Here is an 11,990-nt window from a genome sequence, read left to right on the forward strand (position 1 = left end):
TTATTTAATAATTTTAATAATTAATAATTATATAATATTATATATTATATTGTTCGGTCGGTTTCGGTTCCGTCGGTCGGTCCGGACAAAATTTTCAAACCGACCGAACAGTGGCAGTTTGCACCGTTGGCGGTTTTTTCGGTGTTCGGAAGGTCGGTGTATACGGTTTTTTCGAATTTTATGCTCAGCCCTAGTAGTAAGTTGGCGGAATGGAACAAGTATACAATTGAAGAGATCATCTTAGTGTGTTTTTCAGCTGCCTAAAAAAGAGATTGAGGCATGTGCAAGTATTATCTGGATGATTTGGTTTGAAAGAAACAAGGCTAAGCATAGCGAGAAGGTTCGTGGGCCTAACAAAGTGTGTGAGGCAGCTAGGTATTTTGTTTATGAGTTCCAAGAATAAAGTGTGTGAGGCAGCTGGGTATTTTGTTTATGAGTTCCAAGAGAGTAGAGATTGCTTCTTAGTTGATTATCCCTCTAGTAAAGTGGTGTGTCTAGATAACATGAATAAATATGGAAGTCTCAATACCACAAATGAGGTTAATGGCAACAATGAAGTTGGTACAACCACCTTGGTTGAGGACCGAGCTCATCGACTACTTGTGGTGATAGAGAAGGGAGGACAGTCTTCTGTTTGGAACCCACCAGACCATTTGCAATTCAAAATGAATGTCGATGCTGCAATATGTAACAGTCAAGGGTTGCTTGGCTTTGGGGTGGTGATACGAAATGATAGAGGAGTGTGTTTGGGGTGGTGATACGAAATGATAGAGAAGTGGCTACACGATTGTTTATCCATCAAATGCACTTTAACCAACCTCCTTTCATGGCCAAGCTACTAGCGTGCCTAGAAGCATTGAAGTGGTGCTATCGGGAGAAGCTCACTATATATTCTTTCGAAAGTGATCGTCTTAATGTTATTCGAACAATTTAGAAAGATAATAGCTATTTTGTAGATAAAAATATTGTTGGGAATATCCAACATTTTATGTTTTTTTTCCAAGTTGGTTCTTGTAACTTTATTCCTCGTGAGGCGAACAAAGTGGCCTACCCATTAGCAAAACTTAGTCTTCAAGATGATTATAATCATTTATCCTATAATGTGATTGAATAATATATTGATCATCTTATTGATGAAGATTATTAATCTTTATAAATCTTCTCAAAAAAAAAATATTTAGGTATAACTTATGTATGTTTATTGTTATTCTTGTTTTTTTTATTCCCCTTATTTATACTCGGAAACTTAGGTAGTTTGGTAATGATCAGCAGAGTTAAAGGAAAGAACAAAAGTTCTTAATTTTGTCACACAATATGTTAAATTCTAGAAATGCATCCAAAAAAATGCAAAAAGTCTTCATACGTACGATGACAGTGGAGGTTTTGGAACCATTTTCAATTTTGTCTTTTGTGAATTGATTAAAATTCTTTTTAATAAAACTTTATGATAAATACAGTTGTTGGAATATCCACACTAATATTAAATTATTTGATATATAAGATTGGTAAGAGCATCTTTAATCTTTAATGGACTGCCAAAAAATTGGTGCAATGTTATATTTAATACATCTTACAAAAAATATGACTCCAATAGTATTTCAAAAAGTACGTCAAATTTGGCATATGCTAAATTTGACACAAAACATAATATAAGTCAAATTTTGCACATCAATAAATACTAATTTTTTATTTACCATATTGTCACTAATTACTATCAATTAGTAATTGACAATTAATGATCGACCATATATCATTTTTTATTTATTGTTTTAATGACAAATTTCCTGGAATACATAATTTGGATAATAAAATATTTTAATTTTTGTATGTTCTTAATAAATATTAAATGAAATATTGACTTTTTTTTTTGTGTTAATCTTTGTATTGTAACACAATTAGAATTATTGGAACAAATATAGCATTAACTCAATTTTTGTACTAAATTTGACACAAAATTTATATCTTGCACTAAAGATGGTGATGAAGCCTAAAATTAATGTTGGAGTAGTGATATATGAGATATAATTTAATATCTCTAAATTTTATTTTGCATTATTCAAAATCCAAGACATTTTTTAAACAAAATTGAAAAATGGTGTGCTATTTTTAATGTTTAGTATTAAAATAAAATGGAATATTGATAATGCACTATAAATATTATTTTTCGTAACACACAAAAATTGTAAAGCTTTTTCTAACTCCTCAAGTTAAAATGAACTACTTTTTGGAACAATACTTTTTTTTTCTATTCAAAAGGCCCTCAAATTTTGAAAAAAACTATTTTTATATATAATATTTTATAAATTATCACATTTTGCATCAGACCCATACATATTCAAGCCTTGGTGACAAGAAAGGGTCTGTATTTTTTAATATGTCATTTATTTTAAGAAAAATGAAAACCCACCCCCAAAATTTAATTTTTAATATACTCATTTTAAAAAGTAATGAGAAATTGCCATTTTGTAGTGAGTTTAAATTAAATTTAGCATAAAATAACTAGATATAAAAAAAAAAACTATTTTAGCATTTTAACAAAATAAAAGAATAAAAATTAGATTTTCGTGAAGCATTCTAAAAAATAAATTAGAGAAACCATTGGGAGTGCTCGGATTATATGGAGAAGCTATTCGCACCATATAATCCACTTTGTATTTTTGAAAAAACAATCTAGAACTAGATATTTTGGTGCATATAGTATGAACTCAAAAATTTCTACCATTCTAGCATTAATGATGCACAAGCTGACATGCTCTCAATGCCCTTTTCAATGATCAATACTACATCTAGGGATGCACATTTTCCCCCGGGGATGTGGCCCTGCGGGGACCCACTCCTAATGGGGCGGGGAATCCCCGTCTAAATGAGGAATGGGGCGGGAACGGAAATAATTTTCAATCTCCAAATGTTAAATAGGACGGGGACGGGAATAGCACTCCCGGCCCCGATGGGAGCCCGTTTAAATTTTTATAATATTTTATATGTATTTTATATCCTTCTTTTTATGTTATTGTATTATAGTAGTAAATTTTTTAATATTTTAAATTTTATTTAGAATAATGTTTAATATTTTAAATAATAAATATTGTAAAATATTTCAATTTACTTATAAGTTATAATTTTTATTTTAAAAGTTATTTTTCAAATAAATGGGTTCCCCGTGGATATTCTCAGCCTTGCCCCCGACGAAGAATAAGCCGGGATAGGACGGGGACGGAATTAAAAATATAAATGGGGACAGGGGAACACTTTCCGCCAATTCCCCGTCCCGTGTGCATCACTACATCCACTCCAAAATCCCTCATTTTACCTAAACCAAATACTTGTTAATTAATTAACTTAGATCTCATTTGAGAAATAAACAACATCCATCTGCTACTACCAAGACAGCTCAGGATTGAATCGAATCACATGGCCTGTAGTAGACTCTATTAGGCTTTTTATTTTACATTTTTCAAAATAACCTTCCAGACACACTCGACGAAAAATATCAAAATAAGGCTGTTTTACAAAGCCACATTAAAATATATATATATATTTTCACCAATTACTCGTAACATATTGATAGTGAGAGGAACAAATGATCAAGATTAATTACTTATGCTAATTTCTACTGTTTTCGTATAGATTGTCATGAATGACATTTGAATATACACCTCAAAGAAAAAATGTATATTTGTACATACTTTTCAAAGCAGTGTCGTCATAACCACTTGCAGAAGTGTCTATGAGCACTAAAAACAAAATAAAAACTCTCACATATCTTCTTTAAAGAAGATAATCATTTACAATGAGTTCCAACATGAACTGAACTGCAACAGTCACCTAATACAAGTGGAACTCAAGAACTCGAGAGGCTTAAATGAATCCAAGAAACTTGTGCCCTTTTTGCCTCCTCATTGGTACTTCATTCCATCAAACAAAACACAAATTCATGCCGCTGTTACACTCGTCTCGATCAAACGTTTCGTGGAGAGATTTGTTATCGAATCTGCTATAACCCTAGCACTAGACTTCATATAACCACCTGACAAGCCAAGAGAAATTACTAACTGGTAACACTACTGCATGGTTACTTTGGCTATACACGCTAAGATTGTCTCAGACAGTGTGATCTTTTATGGCTATGTTTATAAACAGCAGACAATTAAGACTACCAACCAAGAACTTGGAAAGAAAATCTTGACTCATCCTGCAAAGAGAGAGAGAGAGAGAGAGAGAAAGCGCACCTGATGTGAGCATGACAATAGGAACGTTCCTCTCGAGGGCAAACCGGAAAACCTTTTCATCTCTACTGGTTATCCCATCAGGACTGATCTGCACAAGTGTTTTAAAGAAGAAATACAAAAGAGAATTGAAAACCTTTACATCTCTACTGGTTATACCATAAAGCCTATTATTATTAACATGAAGAGTGAAACTAAAATGAAACAGATCCAATAACAAGATTACCTTCAACCTCCCCAGTGGATCTCCATCTAGTATATCGGTTCCAGCATTATAAATTATAAGCTCTGGATCAAATGCGTGTGCAGCAACCTAATGTGGACATGGAAAAAACATTTGAAGTCATATGGATCTATGGAAGAAATCCCTGACTATCAGATATGATAAAAAGAATTATTTGACTTTCAGAGTTAGCTAAATAAAGATATAAATAATAATAACAATAATAATAATAATAATAATAATAATAATGAGGATAATAAGTTAAATGCAGAAAGTACAAGGCACAAAAAAAGTGAAATATCTTCATCATTTGACTATAAGACTGTGTTTAAATCTTCTAGGAAACGTCTTTTATATGCTCTAAAGCACATCCTTTCTTGTTAGTTTGCTGCTCTGTAGGCCTGACATGTGTTTATTCCAAACTTCGCTTTCACTTACCACTTAAAAGTATAAGACCAAATGTCCTTCTATGTTATAAAAAAAATGTCAATCTCATGTCAAAGAAAAACATGATTACAAAACTGTAAAACATATGGTTCGGAAGTTTTGAACAAAAATGACACTTCTCCACTTGTGTCACTTTACATGTGAAAGATCACTTTCATTCATCTTCAAAAGTGACTTGTTTTTTGTTGTATCAAAAATAACAATGAGATGCAAATATAGGATGCAAAAGAATGAGCAGAAGAACAATGCTTATGAAAACAACACAATTCAAGCACCAATATGTTACATGGGGAGGGGGGACACAAATACGTATCATAAGCATAAAATAGGAAATCGTAGCAAAAGATTTGCATGAATCATAAGGAACAAAAGTTTAAGCCTTTTACCTCAAGTGCTTCGTCTAATTTTTGCAAGTACTCGTGTGTTTTAGTGCCACTCTGTTAAAAGTTCAGGAAAAGCATAAACTTGTTGTGGTGCAAGGAAGATACAATTACAATTCTCTTGAGAATATGAGATAAAAATAACTCACCACTACTTCAACCTTCTGATCGATATATCTCCTAGCCTCGTAATCCTTGAGAAAAAAATTAGGAAGGAAGAGAAAGTTTGATCAGAACTGTTCACCACCATAAATTATTGAATACCAGAAGCCATGTACAGATCAATGAGAAATACAATGAAATATTGATATTTATAAAGGCTTCAACAGAATTCACTCGAAATGACCTTTTTTGGTACCAAAATCACTCTGACCCACTGTTCTCGTTTCTCTCTCAGAAAAAAGAAAAATGAAAAGAAGAAAAGGCAGGTAGAATTTGTAGTTTAATCCATGGTAAAATGATTAGAGCCTTCATTCACTTGACCATCTGTCTAGGAAGCATAATTGCATCTTAAAGTAACAGCTGTTTCAGACTAAGCCATTTCTGAAAAAACCAGTAGAAAGAGTTTAAAGAGCAGGTGACTAACCAATGGATATATACCAGGGTTGAACATATCAAGAATATAGACTCGACCTGTTAGAGCAAATTAAGTTATTTTGATTCCAAAGAGAATCGAATTAAGCTAAGGATGAGAGTAAAAGTAATCATACAGTCATTGGCAAAATCTGTTTCATGGCCATTTCCTTGATGTGCATCAAGATCAATAATCATCACCCTGAAAATATGCAGATTAAGAACCAAGCCCATACTTGAAAAGGAAACTTGTAAATTGTAATAGCAAGAGATGTCATATATCTCTTCCATGGTGCATCTGTTACTACCTTGCTATGTTTAATCGAACAAAAGCGAAGTGAATGCAAAGGGAAATATCTGCATAAACGCAGAATCCCCCTCCTTTCCCTCCACAGCAATGATGAAACCCTCCCCCGACATTGATAGCCCATCCCCGTTCCATGGCAAGCTTTGCAGCTACAATAGTTCCTCCAACCTATAGTAAAATATGACTAGAGAAGCTCCTCTATCATCCTTTGGGAAGGAATGGAACAAGTCTAAACAAAAATCAAAGATCAATGATTACATTACCTGGTTTCTGAATGGTTGAAGAACTTTCTGCTGCACAAGACAATTGGGAAATAATGCCACAGGAGGTACCTATATGAGAGTACTTCAAAAATGTAAATAATCCTTGAAACATGATCAAAATAATAAACATAAATATTCAATACAGTATCAAAATGCATTATTACCTCAATTATCATGGCAACATTTGCACTACACTTCAAGCTATTCAAATACGAATCTGAATGAACCTGTTGAAATTAACAAAAACCCACTTCCTTCATCTCAGAAATTATACCATTTCCCAAAAATAAATTGTCTAAAAAACTAAAATTTTAAGAAAAGAAGATACATACCACAAGGAGATCATTCTTTGAAGCTTCCAATGGCTCTACAATACCATTTTTGTCAAGAACACCTTCCTTGATTAAAAACCCACATATTCTACCCCACTTACCAGAATCAAATGGGTGCCTAAAATTCAATCACAAAATTATAAATTTTTCTTCCTTTTCTTTTTTTTTTTTTTGGAGCAAACTATGCTGGAAAATTTGGTACAAAAAATCCTAATCTTACAGCTTCTCTATGCCAACAAATGCGATGTCGTACTTCGAAGAGTAAATCAACGGTACCTGATTGATTTTCAAAGATAAATTCAGCATAAAACAACATAATTACATATATCAGAGACTCAATTGCAACAAATTCGAATACCTTGGATGTTGGAACGTCGAAATAGAGCTTGCTAGAGAGAATTCGCTCTTGGCGGAGCGATTCGGCGTCGTTTCGAGACAAAGAGGAAGACATGGTTGTTGCAGAGCAAAACCTCGAATTGCGATAGAGACTTTGAGACAGTTTGAAGGTAAGGAAAAAGAGAAACAAAACAAGTGTTGATTTAACTGCGAATCCGTGTTGACTCAGCCAAACTGGGTCGTATATGACTCGGTTGTGAAAGTTGTTCATTGTCTTCTACAGTCATAATCAGAACTCGAACAGAGTCGACTCGGTACTACTGAGGCAAACTGAGTTCATGGTTTCAACTCAACTCGAACTGAGTTGAAACTGAAGTAGCTAGCCACGTTCGAGAAACTCTTACAAAAATACTATTATATAATGAAATTATTTGAAATTTACAATAATCAGAGTTACAAACGTATATAGTCAAACTTGTAGCATTTTTAAAATTTGATTAACACAGGCCCAGCCCATTACTGTTTTTCTCTATAGTAAATGGGTTGAGGAAATTAGGCCCAATACCACCTCCAATTTTTATCTCATATTTTAAAATATTTATTTTTTATATCCACGTTTTTAATCAAACTCTCCATTATATCTTTTTTTTCCCCTCAAACATTAAATTCCAATGAATTTTATTTTCTTCCAGCAAAAAAAATATATATATTTTCATGTTTGATATAAAAAAAAAACATTAGATTTAGTATAATCGAACAATTATAAATATATCAGATAACGAAAATTATTAGTTTTAATAATTTTTTATTTTTTTTAATGTTAACTTTAACGAGATATTTTTATATTTAACAAAATATTTTTATATTTAACGGTAGTTTGTAAACACTTAAACTTAAATAAAATAAAATAAATAATTAAAGAATTAAAATATGATATTTTTGAGATATTTCACAATGATAATTATTTAAAAATAATAAATAATTAAAAAAATTAAAATATAATATTTTGAGATATTTCACAATGATAATTATTTTTAAATAATAAATAATTAAACAAATTTAAATATGATATTTATATTAAACATATAATATATAATATTTTGTTGTCACTCCCAAATTCAAAAACTAGAACAAACATAAACTTAAACAAAAATAAATAAATTATTTAATTAAAATAAGATATTTATTTGAAATTTATATAATATTAATAAAAATAATTAATATATTCTATAAATAAAATTAAGCAAAACTTGCATATTGAATGTTGTTTATATTTAGTATTATAAAAAGAGAGAAAATTAAAAAAAAAAATCAATTATTAAATTTTAGAATGGTTTTTTCATTACTCTTTCCTCTCGTAGAATTTTTCAGAATAAATTTTATATGTAATTAATAATAGTTAAAATAAATAATTTGTATAATAAAAATGTATTAGAAAATTCGGACAAAGTTTCCAATTGTACACTAATTAGCCAACTCATTATCTTATCCAACCTTATCAACATGACTTCATTCTACAAATATCACACAAGTATTCCAAAGTATTAATCGTCCTCATTTATAATTGTCAAATAATAAATAGTATAGATTGAATATAATAAAGTACAATAATTGAATTTAAGTTTATTATTGTACGTCTCTAGGGTGAGCCCTTAATTTCAAGGAATAGTATATAATTAGTACATTATTGGAAGTTTTCTTATGAATTACTTGTGATGTACTCACCTTTTTCATTGACTAACGCCAATAACCCCATTTTAATCTTATTATTAGTGATAATCGCAAACAAACATTATTGTGTCATTCTAGTCCTTTATCCTAGGTTAAAGTACGTCATTGGATAAATTTCCAAAGAAAATTGATGTTAGTTAGGAATATGGTGCTCATTAAGGAAATTACTAAAAAATAACTCAAACATAACCAGGGAATTAATATATTCTCTCTTCTAGGCGATTAGGGTTTCTTCTCTTCCTTTCAAGCGTCGACGAGGACTATGGCTTATTTCTCTCGCCCAGAATTGACCGGCCTATGAATGCATCTTGGGAGTTTCTGGCCGAGAGAGCCATGTAGAGTTGTTGGAGAAGTCGTGCCTTTTCTCCCTCTCCTCTGGGTTTGTAGATCCGCGTTTGAGGTGGTGCGGGACGGGTAGTGGTGGCGGAGGGGTGATTGTCAGTGGTGGGGTTAATCATTTGGACCCTTCTCGCTGGCATCTGGAGATCTATCGGGGGTTGTGATGGGTGCTTGGTGCGGCTTTGCAACTAGTGGTCAGGTAAGGTGGGAATCCAATTCCAAAATTCATATGGGGTGGAGTTTTGGGGCAGACCAGTTACCGACGAGTTGAGGTTGGAAAGATGGGCTTCTGTCGGATTTTGTTTATGGTTTTTTGGTTTATTTACTTTGATTTTTCGGTGTTACTTTTAATTAATAATGGTGTTGTTCACCTTTCATCTTCGGTTCATAATTCCCTTGCGGGGATCCATGGTGCTTTTGGTAAAGTTTATTTTGTTTTGTGTATGTTTAGTTTCGGTATTTGGGAGAATGGTTGTGTCTTTTTGGGTGGTTGGGGTTTCTTCGAATTGCTCAATTTGTTTATGCAAGGATCTCGATCATGCTTCCCTTCACCTTCAGATTCTGGGAAGTCCTCGATCTCTATCTTTATTGACCCTATGCTTCATGAATTGCAGTTCTTTTGTATCGAGTTTCATGAACATAGTTGGTCGTTGCTATGTTGCCCTTATTTTTTATTTGAATAATGAGGTTTTTTTCCTAATTTTTTTGGAAGACTTTTGGTTAATTGTCATTAGTGGAATAAATCTATCATATGCTCATTTGGTTTAGAAACATAGTTGACCTCACACTCTTTTGATGCTCGTTAGCTGGCAGTTTATTGGACCTTTAGTTGGGGTAGTTGTTAGGGTTTTCTTCATTTTTATTGTAAACTACTTGGTAAGCCTATTATTGTTGATCATCCTCTATGAGCAATATCTTCATGTAATGGACTATGTCCAATTTAGCTGTTAATGGAAATTTTCTTACCTTAAAAAAAATATAAGGAAATCACTATTTTGGCTTTATTGAATTAAGTTTATTATTAAGCTTAACCTTAAGTTTTTTAAAAAGTTAAAAATAATATATTGTTATATTAAATAGGCAAAAGTAGCCTCCGTTTTTAGTAGTTAAATTTCTTTTAAAAAGAAAAAAAAAACAAAATATCATCACTTGAAATGTATATATTTTTTTATATAAATTTAATTAACAAAATATAATTTATAAAAAAGTAAATTGCGGCTAAAATACTCAATGTTTTCCAATTGTTATATTTTTATACCAAAACTTTATTTGTAAGTAAATATACGTAATATTTTTAAAATGTTCTACTTTTATATCTGTTTTTTTATTATTTTGATAAATAATAAGAAAATTAAGAAAAAATATAGATTTTTAATTAATTTTTATATTTTAAATTATTTTATCTTATTACTCCAAAAAATAAAATAAAAAATCATATATTCATGCAAAGTATTAAACCAACAATCTTACAATAATATATGATTTCATGTGAGATTTTCAACACACTTAATCTTTACTTTTACTATTTTCTGTTATGACAGTCAGTTAGTTAATTCAGTTTAAAAGTGAGCGCAAGGTCGACTTTGAAAGCTCTATAAAAGGAGGTTATCACCTCATTATGAAGACACATCATAAATTAAGAGGGAGAGAGGAGAAAAGTGTTAAGAGAAGAGAACTAGTGTTCTAAGTATTTCTTCTTGTTCTCTCCTGTGGACATAGGCACATTGTTGTGTTGAACCACGTAAATTTTGTCTTGTGTTCTCTTATGATTTCTTATTGTTTTGTACTAAGTTCTTGTCGAGTTTTGAGTTTCTTATTTGGTGTTTCGATCACCACAATATATCATTAATATTTAATAATAAAACTTATACCTTTACAACATGATCCTACTAGTTATGGCCAATTAAGTAACATTTTGTGTCATTCCACCACATTATTCTAATTATATAGTTAGATAGAGCTGTATTTGTTTATTGCACTAATGTTTATGATATGCCTATTGATGGTTTAAATAAATTGCACCCAAAATAATTTAATTTTTTAAAGCTCATATGTGTTATGATGACGATGATTGCTATTTCTATAATATAAGAGTTCATTTTGATGTTGATGTGTCAACTTAGATATAAAATTAGGTTTATATTAGGGAAAGAGAGGCTTTATATCTTTATGATATAGAAAAAAAAATAGAGTATCTTCTCTAACTTCTACTAAGAATTCTATGATTTAGTGCACACCCTAAACTACTTTATTTTAAAAAAAATAATATTATATAAATGTAAAATTTAATTAATAAAATAAATAGAGTATTGTTATATAGATATTAAGAAAAAATATTTTTCAGTGTGATATTTAGAGTATTGTGCAGGAGATGAGAATAAAAATAGGGTAGGAATAGTGTAAAAATAAATTTTAGGTTGAAAATGGCCTTGTATGTACATAAATATGAAGGAGTTACTTGTATAGATTATTATGGATTTTTCCAAAATTAATTATGCTAGAAAGCATTTTCAAGTAATAGAATCTCCTTAAATGATATCCATTCTATATATTGCTAATGAAATTTGTAAAATAATATATATTTTTCTGTGTAATTTTTATAAAATAGTATTCTTGTATATATTCAATAATCTATCTGAAAATTACTCTCTAAAAAAATATAAAAATTATATATTTTCACTAATTACTCTAGATATCATACTTAAAGTTAACTAAGCAATTCAAAACATTAAACACACAAGATATAGTTTTCTACATTTTATTATAAGACATTATATAGTGTCCTATACTACTTGAGATTAGGGTTGTTCACGGTACGGGCAGGGCCGGCCCT

The 11,990-nt window shown here is 30.8% G+C and overlaps 1 protein-coding gene across 1 annotated transcript; it reads right to left on the reverse strand.

Moving 5' to 3' along the window:
• Positions 1–3,598: 3,598 nt before the first annotated feature.
• LOC133803268 (histone deacetylase 2) lies at positions 3,599–7,454 on the reverse strand. Its single transcript, XM_062241242.1, has 13 exons — positions 7,110–7,454; positions 6,972–7,027; positions 6,752–6,869; positions 6,584–6,646; positions 6,420–6,488; positions 6,158–6,324; positions 5,987–6,051; positions 5,863–5,909; positions 5,426–5,470; positions 5,283–5,333; positions 4,453–4,539; positions 4,230–4,317; positions 3,599–4,027 (listed from the first exon to the last, which is right to left on the reverse strand). Exons 1-13 carry the CDS (start codon positions 7,356–7,358, stop codon positions 3,933–3,935), a joined length of 1,200 nt encoding a protein of 399 aa, XP_062097226.1. The 5' UTR covers positions 7,359–7,454; the 3' UTR covers positions 3,599–3,932.
• Between the last annotated feature and the right edge of the window lie 4,536 nt (positions 7,455–11,990).

This window comes from Humulus lupulus, chromosome X (assembly GCF_963169125.1).
Source record: "Humulus lupulus chromosome X, drHumLupu1.1, whole genome shotgun sequence".
Classification (NCBI taxonomy): Eukaryota; Viridiplantae; Streptophyta; class Magnoliopsida; order Rosales; family Cannabaceae; genus Humulus; species Humulus lupulus.

Bases quoted from the DNA above. Each gene is read 5' to 3' on its own strand.
- LOC133803268 (XM_062241242.1), bottom strand. From the start codon at position 7,358: ATGAACAACTTTCACAACCGAGTCATATACGACCCAGTTTGGCTGAGT. The intron at 7,028-7,109 runs GTATTCGAATTT...AAAATCAATCAG, and splicing joins TCGACGTTCCAACATCCAAG to GTACCGTTGATTTACTCTTC. The intron at 5,334-5,425 runs GTGAGTTATTTT...AACTTTTAACAG, and splicing joins ATCAGAAGGTTGAAGTAGTG to AGTGGCACTAAAACACACGA.